The sequence below is a fragment of the Nanorana parkeri genome, unplaced genomic scaffold (assembly GCF_000935625.1).
Source record: "Nanorana parkeri isolate BGI_ZX_2015 unplaced genomic scaffold, ASM93562v1 scaffold391, whole genome shotgun sequence".
In the NCBI taxonomy this organism is placed as follows: domain Eukaryota; kingdom Metazoa; phylum Chordata; class Amphibia; order Anura; family Dicroglossidae; genus Nanorana; species Nanorana parkeri.
The window spans coordinates 730,348-742,571 of NW_017306659.1; the positions used below are offsets into that span (position 1 = coordinate 730,348).

At 41.0% G+C, this 12,224-nt stretch overlaps 1 protein-coding gene across 1 annotated transcript in view; it reads left to right on the forward strand.

Moving 5' to 3' along the window:
* Positions 1-12,224, forward strand: part of SASH1 (SAM and SH3 domain containing 1) — a 187,411-nt gene that overhangs the window by 93,328 nt on the left and 81,859 nt on the right. The window contains exons 5-6 of the mRNA XM_018559386.1: positions 8,830-8,870; positions 9,739-9,825. Of these exons, the coding sequence (XP_018414888.1) occupies positions 8,830-8,870; positions 9,739-9,825 (128 nt within the window). The remainder of the gene's footprint in view (positions 1-8,829; positions 8,871-9,738; positions 9,826-12,224) is intronic.

Consider the following 12,224-nt stretch of genomic DNA (forward strand, 5'->3'; position numbering starts at 1 on the left):
ATATATATATATATATATACACACTATATTGCCAAACATATTGGGACACCCCTCCAAATCATTGGATTCAGGTGTTCCAATCACCTCCATGGCCACAGGTGTATAAAATCAAGCAACTAGGCATGCAAACTGCTTCTCCAAACACTTGTGAAAGAATAGCTCGCTCTCAGGAGCTCAGTAAATTCAAGCTCAGGAAATTTCCTTGCTACTAAATATTACACGGTCAACTGTTAGTGGTATTATAGCAAAGTGGAAGCAACTGGGAACAACAGCAATCCAGCCACAAAGTGGTAGGCCACGTAAAATGACAGAGCGGGGTCAGTGCATGCTGAACCGCACAGTGCGCAGAAGTTGCCAACTGCCAACTGCAGAGTCTATAGCTACAGACCTCCAAACTTCATGTGGCCTTCAGATTGGCACAACAACAGTGCATAGAGAGCTTCATGGAATGGGTTTCCATGGCCGAGCAGCTGCATCCAAGCCTTTCATCACCAAGTGCAATGCAAAGCGTCGGATGCAGTGGTGTAAAGCAAGCCGCCACTAGACTCTAGAGAAGTGGAGGAATGGATGAGCGAGTTTGGGGTGGAGGAAATTGACTGGCCTGCACAGAGTCCTGACCTCAACCTGATAGAACACCTTTGGGATGAATTGGAGCATAGTCTAAGAGCCGGGCCTCCTCGTCCAACATCAGTACCTGACCTCACAAATGCGCTTCTGGAAGAATGGTCAAACATTCCCATAGACACACTCCTAAACCTTGTGGACAGCCTTCCCAAAAGAGTTTAAGCTGTTATAGCGGCAAAGGGTGGTCAAACTCCATATTGAACCCTATGGACTAATACTGGGATGCCATTAAAGTTCATGGGCGTGTAAGGGCAGGCGTCCCGATACTTTTGGCAATATACTGTAAATAAATCTGCTTTGGGGGTTCATGTATGAGACATGCTAACAGGAAAATGGCTTGTTGCCCACAATAGGTCATGTTTAATGGATCATAGGAATAATTATTGTAAATTGATTGATTGCTATGGGCAAGTATTATAACGAACATTTTTTCTGCTAGCATATTTTTCATATATTAGCCACGTCGTGATACTTTGATAACTGGCAGACCAGAGATGGGCAGATTTGCATGCATAACTACAAGGGGAGAATACCAACCATGTTTTCTCATGCTCAGCTAATTGGTAAATAAATATAGTGTGTACACTGTGAAATACTAATTCATTGGAAACAATCAGCATTAGTTTATACTGAGGTTTTCCAGCAAGTTGGGAAATCTTTACATGGTGTTTCCAATGGTTAGGCTCATTATCGCCTGTTAGGAAAGCTTTATACAGCTTAATGTTTAAATAGAAAACATAGTTTGCAAGGATTAGCAATGTATGGCATAGTTTGTAAAGCATGCATCATCATGATTAAATGTACTGACGTGCAAACATTATGTTTTTTTTCTGACTTGATGTAAACTTTATCCTAATGAAACACATTTCTTCTTCTAATGTGCATTGCTTATGCAAGTTTAAAAAAAATACATACAAATGCGTTGGCTTCAATGAAACACTGCAGTGTTTGCATTTACTGAGAAAGTTTTGACCTGCTCTAGAACCATCTCCATGGAAACCTAATGGGTAGATAATTGAATGGAACCTATTTTCCTATCCATCCCTTTTTCACATGGATGCCAACAAGGTCAACACTTTGCTGCCTTAAAGTTCCTTTCAGTTTCATGCTAATGTGATAAGAAACTGAGGGAGTATTTGTCTAATCACTCTGGCCCCCGTTTAGATAGATGAACGTGCATTCATCCCATAGCGTTTATAGTAGAATTTGGCTTTCACACTAATTATGTGACAAGGTCGCTTCTAACCAAGTTGCTTGCTTGAGCCGCATGCTAATTTCACTCCTTCCTCTTATTGATTACTGTCTAATTATGTTCATGGTTTTTTCTGTGGCCAGTGCGAACATTGTACATATAAAACAATATAAAACATGTATTTTATTAACTTCATCTACTTTGCTTATCATTGTGAAATCATTATATTTATTGACGGTGTAGCTGCTTCAGCATGTTTATTTATCTACAGTCCCTCATTCTACCAAAATAAACCTCTAGGTCACATATAATCCTGAACAAATATGTTTTTCTTCTGCTTAGCTGTCAGTTTTGCTATAAGGGAGATGAAAGAATAAAGCTTGGTATTATAAATATACAAGTCATAGAAATGAAGAATCCCAAATATGTGTCTCTCATAATTTCTGACGGGATAGTAGTAATATAGTGTGTTTTGAGATACAAAAGCATGATAAGTGAATCCATTCTGGAATGAGAGAATTGTCAAGATGCAAATTTGGGAATTCGCAGATTTTGGCTATTTTGTTGTAATTTGTATATGTTGTACGAGGGTATGATAGTATTTTTCCTTAAACTCCAAATTCTGCACAGACCCCTGCAGTAATTGCTGTCCACCAGAAATGCCCTAAGTCTTCTGGGTTGAATAGCTCCCTTTGTCATTCAAGCCAGAAGACTGAGGACATATAATGAATTTGTACATACATTGACCCACCTTGTAAGGGGAAGTCACTGCACTCGTAATGTATTGGTACCTAGTGCGCCGCTGATGTCTTCATGTCATTGCTGCAATCTGCATTATCATGCTGGGGAAGGTCCAAGAAAGACTCTGCATGTCACGTGACCAGCCAGGAGACATCTAAAAAAGGTAATTATAAAATAAAAAAGCATAAAATACACACAGGGCAAATTGCTCTTGGGAAAGGAGCCCAGAGTTTGGTTTTGAATTATGTGATTGGTTTAAAGTATTTTTAAAGGTACCTGTCAGGTTAGAAATATGGTGGTGGCAAGTTCCCTTTAACACTCCCTATGTCTGCCATGTGTTAGTGGTTTTCAGATCAGGTTAGCCAAAACATCTGGAAGTAGTTAAGATGCAGTAGTCTTTTGCCTCATTCCAGGTTTGATGAATGAAAGTTGCCTTTCCATTATGTGAAGAAAACCCTCCCTTGTACCCTCTAGCCTTCTGTAAAAAACGATCAAGCTGACTTTCAAAGGAAAACTGTGGGCTTGGCATAGTTTTCGATCCCTGCATTGCCCACTAAATATCTGAACATAGTTATATCTGATCAGTACACTTTGTCATGGAAAGGTTATTGTGGACCTTCAGTCAAATGTATTTTTCTCTTCTGGCATGTTGGGGACCTGTCATTTTTCTTTAAATCTCTTTATTTAATAAAGTTATAACTGACAAACATATTATTAAATTTACACATATCCCCCCCAATATATATGTGAAAGTCAATAAAAATTAATTCACATGAATAAATAAATATAGATATTGCAGATATCTATATAGATAAAAATAAGAGGTAATACTGTGTATTAATACAAACAAAAACCAAAGGAAAGGAAGAACTAGCAATATAGGCAACAGAAAAGGAAACAAATAAACCAAAAGAATTAAAAGAGCCATAGGGGATGACAGATTCCATGCCTAAATAATAATATGCAAAACAACAGGTAAAAGAATAGGGATGTGGAGATTTCAGGACCCCAACATATCCCTAAATATCGCTGAGGGGCAAAATTAAGACCAACATCCCTAAATACGGAGAAACTGATCGGTCCTGTCCATGTCCCCTGCTACCAAACCTTCCATATAGATCAATTCATTCATAATGTCTGCCTAATTAGCAAGCGATGGCTCTGCAGTGGACTTCCACTTCCTCCATATCGCAGGACTAGCCACTATAAGGCAAAAACGTAAGATATCCTGTTTGATAAAATATAAGGAGCCAGGGAGCATGGAATGGCATAGTTTTTAATCCCTGCATTGCCCACTAAATATGTTAACGTATATCTGGTATCTGGTCAGTACACTTTGTCATGGAAAAGTTATTGCGGACCTTCAGTCAAATGTGTTTTTCTCTTCTGGCATGTTAGGGACCTGTCATTTTAGAGTGTCTGTGGGAACCTGCTAATAAAGTTGTATGTCAATAGACAACATACCCTAAAGCCATCTAGTAGAGTGGCAGCATTTGGCTGCATGTCAAAATATAGCCACATTTCTTGCCAAGCTTCACTTCATCATTATTGGGGAATTGTAATCAGCATATAAATAACCTTCATTTTAATGTAATTGCTGCCCTGAGACTGCTCCTGAGGGTCACAGTGAAGAATGCAATGTATGGTTATTTGTTTTAAACAAAATAAGCTATCAAATGTCTGATATCTCATTTAACTTTCTCTGCTGTATTTGAAAACTCAGTTTCTCTTTGGATTTGGGTTTTTATTGCATGTAGAAGAGGTTAAAATGTGATATAGTGGTTGTACTGCACATGTGACCAGTAACATCTGGTATTTGAATGTGTCATGCTTATCTAAAAAAAATAATGCATAGCTTTTTGCGATAGCAATCTCTCTTACATAAGTTAATCAAACTGTGGGGCAGTTTACTGTAGCAACTTTTTGTATACAACATTCCTGTTTGTTTATTAAACCCATTTTGCAAATTTTGCCCAATAAAACATTAAGGTTATCTGCTGTACAGGTATGTTTTATAGCAATAAGGCTGAGCGTGTTGCACATTGGTGCACATTGGTGCACAGTGGTATCAGTTCAGAGATTACATTAGCCATTTTTTTTGTTTTCTACTTCTCTGCTTATAGGACTACAGATGTCTCACAACATAGACTAGTGTTAATTCTGTAATGTAAAATTGCCCCAAAATGTGAACTGAATTCCTTGTTAAAAAAAAAAAAGAGAGATATCATGTTCTGAAAAAATAGAAGCATGGGCTAGACATTGGCATATATGATTTAATGTTGAAAAATATAAAGTTACGCACATGGGTGCAAAGAACGAGTGCACAAACTACTATCTGGGGGGGCCTGCATTAAGGAAGACCGACATGGAAAGGGACCTGGGGGTGCTCATAGATCACAGATTTGGCAATAGTGTGCAATGCCAAGCTGCGGTCAACAAAGCAAACTTGATACTGTCCTGCATTAAAATAGGGACACTTTATAAAGCACTGGTTCTGCCTGATCTTGAGTACGTGGTGCAATTTTGGTCACCAACTCTCAGGAAGCATGTCCTCGTGCTTGAGAGAGTTAAAAAAAGGGCCACAAAACGAATTAAAGGGATAGAAGGCCTGAGCTATGAAGACCGCTTCCAACAACTGAACTTAATCTTAATACTGCAGTCTTCAAAAATATCAATGGAGACCACAATATTCGAAACAAGTTGTTTTCACCTAGAACAGTACTGAGAACATGTGGATACAACAAGAGGTTAGAAGAGAGCGGGTTCAAGCTTGGAACACGCAAGTTTTTTTTTTTACTGTGCTTGTAGTAAAAATGTGAAATTCCTTTCCACAGGCAGTGTATCCGCTGATAGTGTAGATAAGTTCAAGAAACTTCTAGATTTGTTTCTGCAGTCACTAAATATACAAGGATATGGATGTGTTAAATACACATAAATACAGACACACATACACACACACACATACTGGAGGTTGAACTGGATGGACTACTATGTTATATTTACAGAAATACAGTATGACCCTTAAGACAGTAGCAGAGTATTCCCAGTGGTACCCTTCCTGCAGTAGGCAGAAACTGGCAGCTGATCACACCCCACCCCCAATGCACCCCCTCCCACCTTGTGCAGCTTCCACAGCACCATGACTTCATGGCTGCTGTGCTTTCCCTCCTTCAGGCACTGGTAGCAGACTGGCATCTTGCACTGGACGCAGTACATGCTGCGGTACTTCAACTTGTGGTCGGTGCATGCAATCAGCCTCCGACTCGGTGACACCCTCCAGCACCCAGTTCTTGACAAAGCCCCACAGCCCTCTCTCATCCAGCAGCAGGGAGCGATGGCACTGCAGGCAGGTCAGGCACGGGATGCAGGAAGCGGGTAAGGGCAGCAGTGCCCTGGGGAATTGGTGAAGGGGCTGGTGCGGAGGGGGCAAGGCTGGGTGGAAGACCCGGACCCCATTGGGGGACTTTTGGCAGGGGCAGTAGGCATGCTGGCGAACCCCCTAAACGAGCCACAGCCACTGTCAGCCTCGCTGTACTGTGAGTTTTGCTGACAGGGAATATGTTGGAGTGCAGACGTCTGTTGGTCATCTCACCTGCTCAGAATCTGCCAGATACAGAATCTACAAAGATCCTATATAAATATGATCTGGTTATCCTACTATATATAGTAAGGGAAAAACTAAAGTCTCAGATTAGTGATTGTGAACTATATTTTGATCAAATCAAGTTTATTAATTCCAGTCAGGAGAAAAAACATAACACAGAAAGCATATATGCGAGGGATATACAGGTATACAAGCAATTTGGTCCACAGGACCCAGTACATTCCAGTAGTATCATGGCAATGGGTACTGCTCACAACATATATTTGGAGAGCCTAAGCGGCATATATCAATTGAGAGTGCGTAACTGAGCAGCCCTTCATGGCTCTGTATACCTAGATAAACATAGAGGGGGGGGGAGACAAACCTGTAGACGTGGGACAAGACAAAACAGGACGACACATTACAACATAGACATTGGGGGGAGGTGAGTAAGGGTAATGGACCCGCGGGGTCAGATATCAGTCCCTATTGGCCACAGAAGATGAAGCCAGGGCCACAACATGCGAGTATAGCAGAACAATAACATTATGACACATCCTAGCTATGGTGCTGAGGCCAATAAGGCAGGAAAAGCAGCGGAGTCTTGGAAGCAAATCCAGGGCAACCATAGGTTTCGGAAGGATTCCATACGGTCAGCATCTATAGCGACCATTTCTTCCATGTGCATAGTATCATTCAGGCTATTCAACCACATCAATAAGGGAGGCACCTGGGTGGACTTCCAATGTCCTGCGATAACCTGTCTGGCTGCAAATAGGAAGAACCGCAGGGTGAACTATATTTTAATAGGTGATGACAAATACATGTCTGTAATGCTGCCCATGTCTATGTAGTCAGAGTCGGAGGACGAGAGACCCGAGGCATGCCGTCATTGCGGGAACTCAGAGTCCAGGGTGTGCACTAGGATATTGCGGGCACACACAATGCGCAGGCTGTGGGAGCAGGGCGGCCAAATGCTGCAGCTGCGCCATGCTGCACAAAACAGGCGCCGCACGGTTAGCAGGAAGGCTGCTGAGGTCCCCACCAAGCGGGACCTCAGGCAGCCGCTTTAGTTTAAACATTTAACGCACTAGTATAGGCTTTTAGTATAAGGGGCATTTTCACGAGTAATCATGAAAATATCCAGTATCGTTATCGGTGCATCCCTATTTGTTTCCCATGCTTCTGTGTGGAGTAGGAACTGAGATACAGACTTTGACAGTTCACTCCTCTTCATTCACAAATAGGATTTGCAAAGGAGACGGACAACTGATTGACAGCTCTAATCTCAATGTCCCTGCAGCGCATGGTAAGTGAACTGTCAAAGTCTGTATCTCAGATTCTACTCCTCGCAGAAGCATGGGATAAAAGCAACATATACTATGACAGAATTGGTCTATTAAATGCTATTTAGAGGTTTTGAGTCAGTTTGCTTTTGAATTGCCTACTGACTTCTTCTCTGGTCATTGCTGCCATTGAGTCCTCTCCTCACTGAGTTAGTCACTCTGAACACTGTATCTTGCTGCATTCCGTTCTATGACTGTGCAAATGGGCCAACCTATGTGCTCACAAGCATAGATTTTTCAGCTAGATTTTATAACGATAAAAGAAGGTGGTAGCATTTATGGAAATCTGAGATTTAAATTTAGGTGAGCTGACCATTTAAATTAGGGAGATGGTAAGTAAACTGTTTCCGAAGTGTCATCCTGGTGGGAATTAACCTTTTCAGAACTAAAAACAAGGGCAGTTACCGTCTCCAAGCTGCTTATCTGTCAGCTGCTTAGTGTGCAGAGGAAAGCAGGCTTGCCAGTAATTATTACAGATTGGGTCTCCTGAGGAGGAAGTGCTTATTGTATGAGAATGAAGCATCTGGTACCACAGTGATAAGCTAAGAAGGTCATTAATTTACAAAGTTCACACATGTGCTTTTTCACCGTGTACACCTGGACATGGCTTTACTCGCTTTATGTTGTGAATATTTAAATGGGTATGTTAAAGGTCAGCTGTACTCCTGTAAATGATACTGGCTTAGAAATACTTCAAGTATTGTGTGATACTGTGCACAGAACCCATTTTGCAGGAACCTCGGTTTTAAAACTGCCTGACCTAAAAGGTCACTGGTGCATGCTCCTAGTTTCCAGCTGAGAACTGAGAAGTTAAGATTTCTTTAGGGCTGCAAATTTTTGCAAGCTACCCTATACAAAGCCTGCCTTCCTGCAACAACTAGGCTTTATCAGTCACAACATGAGTTGCTGCATCAGTATCCATAATATGTAAACCAAACATCAGGATGGTACAGACTTAGAATATGGACACTTTAGGTGGATCATACTATCTACACATTTTCTGAAATTACTATATTTCTGAGCTTCTGCTGTGTACTAGAATACAATTATCCTTTCTTGCAGTGAATATTCATTCTGTGTTCAAATATTCTAATAATCATTAAATGCCTGCATCGTTATGGCAGGAATCAGGTTAATTGAAAATGTACTGAGCATAAAAAAAGCTCTTTGGTGCTCTCTGCTGTTAAACAGAGGAAGTTACAAACAACACAACAGGTATTTTTTTATCATTTTTAAAGAATAAGCTCAAAACTGCAGTAATGTTGTAAAAATACAGTGTACATATACAATGTAACACTCTAAGAACAACACTCTAAGAATCCTCTTTTTTTTCTTTTTTTCAGATTCTCCCTTCATAAATCCAGCTCTGAAGACAGCTCTGTAGGTAAGTGAATAGTCTTTTTTTCCCATTTGCAGTTTTGTTTTTGTTTGTTTTTTTATTTTTTTATGAGGGCATACTAAATCAGCATGAATGGTCTATTGTACTATATGATTGAATGCAATAAATACTAATCAGGCTTATTCTGCCCAACAAGGAACAATGTACAAACACATAATAACCATTCTTCACACTTTCTAATTTAATTTAAGTGAACACAGGCAGCTAGATTTGCCAATTTATTATAAAGATTTTAAACAAACTTTTACTTCAAAAGTGGTCTATATGTAGATATTCATATTATTCTCGGATACCATGTTTGACTAGCTGAATCAGTCTTAATATCAGCTTCTTGTAACTGGCTGTACAGCAGCTTTCAGACTGGGAGAAGGAGGGTCAGGACTACATATATCTATGTGCTGACAAGAACCCTGCATATTGGGGAGAGGACAGTGTCATCCTCAGTTTGCTAGTGCCTCTTCTTTATCCAGTTGGGGAGTTGCGCTCTGTTGCTTAAAGCCCAATTCCACTTTGGACAGTTTAGTTAAAAGTGGATCCCCCAGCAGTAGATGAAAAAAAAAGTGGCAACGACTGCTGTACGTACCCTATCTCCTGCACAGGGGAGGCATGTTTGATTTATAGCATGATCGGTCCTGTGATGGGGCGGAGCTATACCCATTTGTATGCTGCCATGATGGTGTCAGAAAATCATTTACAGACAAAACCTACCAACAATTTAATGTTGCATGGTTCAAATACCTTGCAGCAACTTAGATTGCTTACTAGAACAAACAGTTTTGTATTTGCAGCCCTATGCTAATTAGCAAACATTAGAATGTATTTATTGTGCCTTTCTTTTTTCCTTGAATAATAGGAAAAATTGACTGGAAGAAGAAAAATAAATATTTCTGGCAAAATTTCAGAAAAAGCCAAAAAGGAATTATGAGACAGACTTCAAAAGGTAATAGTAGTCACATTAACTCTTACTGTTTATGACATTTGTGTTCATAGCTGTGCTAGAAAAGTACTGTTATTAACCTCAGCATTTTGTCACTTCCATAAGATGTAGAGTCACAAACTCTAATAAGAAAACTGTTATGTAACTTCTCAGATAGAATGCATTTTTAATTTTAAAAAAAGGGTTACATTTCTTGGAAACCTCTCTCTTGAGATTAACTTTAATCTTAATCTTTAATTGACCTTTTTATTGTAGTATTGTCATTATATAAATAGTCTAAATGCTCTCATAGTTTCTGAAATGTATATGTAATGTTGATTTTTGCTTATGAAATGGATTTACCCAATATGGGGCTTATAGCAGGCATAAAAGGTATGTCCCAGGAACCCTTTAAATGTGGCTTGCATCAACAGTTTTGTTGTCCAGGTTACCTTTTGAGGCTCTGTACCCTTCTCTAGATTTAAGGGTGAGTGTTACAGCCAACTTAATTTGTTATCCGTAGGTTCTGAGTGTATTTTCCAGGTTTATTGTTATAGTTGACATAGTTGATGACAATAATACTAGCCTTAGCCAATTTCTAATATACCAAAACTTGAAATTTTAGACATATGTCACTTCAGCAAAATGTAATGCCACCTTTGGCCTGAAAGTTAATCCCCATAAATCCAAAGCCCTCAACATAACACTGCCAACCTCAGCTGTAGACGCCCTACGCACCACTTTCCCCTTCGTGTGGGAACCCCAAGCCTTACGCTACCTAGGCATTCGCCTAACCGCCACCTATGAATCTCTATTTGAGGCGAATTACCCTGCTCTATTCTCAGGCCTCACCCAATTGCTCAGAGCCTGGTCGCACTATACTTTGTCATGGCTGGGGAGGATATCTGCCATTAAGATGACGTACATGCCAAAACTGCTCTACTTTTTTAGGGTCCTCCCGATTCCTGTCCCACGCCATAGACTCAGGATACTGCAGCGCAAAATTTTCCAGTTTATCTGGCAAGAATATATCGCGCACCACACTCTTTTCACAGAAACTCAGCGGAGTTCCTCACGTATCAGCTTACTACACGGCGGCCCAGTTAGTGGTGCTTCCAAAGTACCATGCAACAGCAGATCCCCCTTTATGGGTCTCCCTGGAAGCGGTCGACAGTGACCCCCTGACGATAGACAACCTCCTTTAGTTACTGCCCAAAGATAGACAGGGGATACAGAACCCAATCATGCGACATTCCTTACGCCTTTGGGACGCGCATAAATACTCTAGTCACCTCCAGTCCTCACACCATCCCCTCCTGTCATTTTTGCGAAACCCCGCCTTCCCCCCTGGCTGTGATTCCCCACTCGCATTCCGACATTGGGTTTCTGGAGATGCACAAACTGTACACTGCTGCGGGTCCAAAAACGTTCCAACAACTGCAAGAATCATTTAAGCTGCCGGCCAGCGAACTGTTCCGTTACCTGCAGGTCAAGCATTTTATCTCTGCACAAGTCCCAACGTTCCCTACAGGGCCACTGTACACCACGTTTGAACGGGTCTGCTTAGATGACCCCTCCACACCAGGTCTAGTCTCCCAACTCTATGCCCAGGTAATGTTGGGGATAGTATCACCCAGCCATAACTACATGCTAGCCTGGGAAAAGGACCTTGGTAGTCCCATAGATGAGGACAGCTGGAACACCATCTGGGAAGTGACCAAATCTAGCTCTCAGAGCACGCAGGCCCTGGAAACTAACTACAAGCTTCTATATCGGTGGTACTTGGTACCCAGTAGGCTCAGATCGTTTGTCCAGGTCACGACGGGCAATGCTTCCGAGGCTACGGAGAGGTGGGTTCCTACATGCATGTATGGTGGCACTGCCCTGTTGTGTGGAACTTCTGGAATAGAGTTTTTGCCTTTTTGTCAACAGTCACGGCCCTTACACTGACGCCTGACCCAAAAGTGGCTCTTCTCAACATACCCCCTGAAAATGCCACACCAAAACAGCACAAATTCCTACTCCACGGCCTCACAGCGGCAAAACAGGTAGTGGCGAAGTCATGGAAATCCGCCACTGTGCCTTTTGCAGAACTAGAACGTAGAATTCACTGGGTTTTTATCAATGAGACAGCAATGGTTTATTAACTGTTAACCTCTATATCTCAGTATAGTGCCTCCATGGTCATATTGGTTGTATGGGAAGAACTGAGGTTTACCGTGATTCATGTCAAACCATCAAGTGTAAACGAATGTCTTTGATATGTTTGTATGATGTTGTATACGCAAAACAAAAAAACAACAAACTAAAAAAAAAAATTATTGATTGAAAAAAAAAAATGTAATGCCACCAGATCTATTTTACTACTGCCGTTTTTAGGATGCAGATTGAATGTCATGTCCAAGCCATTTTGTCACTTATGC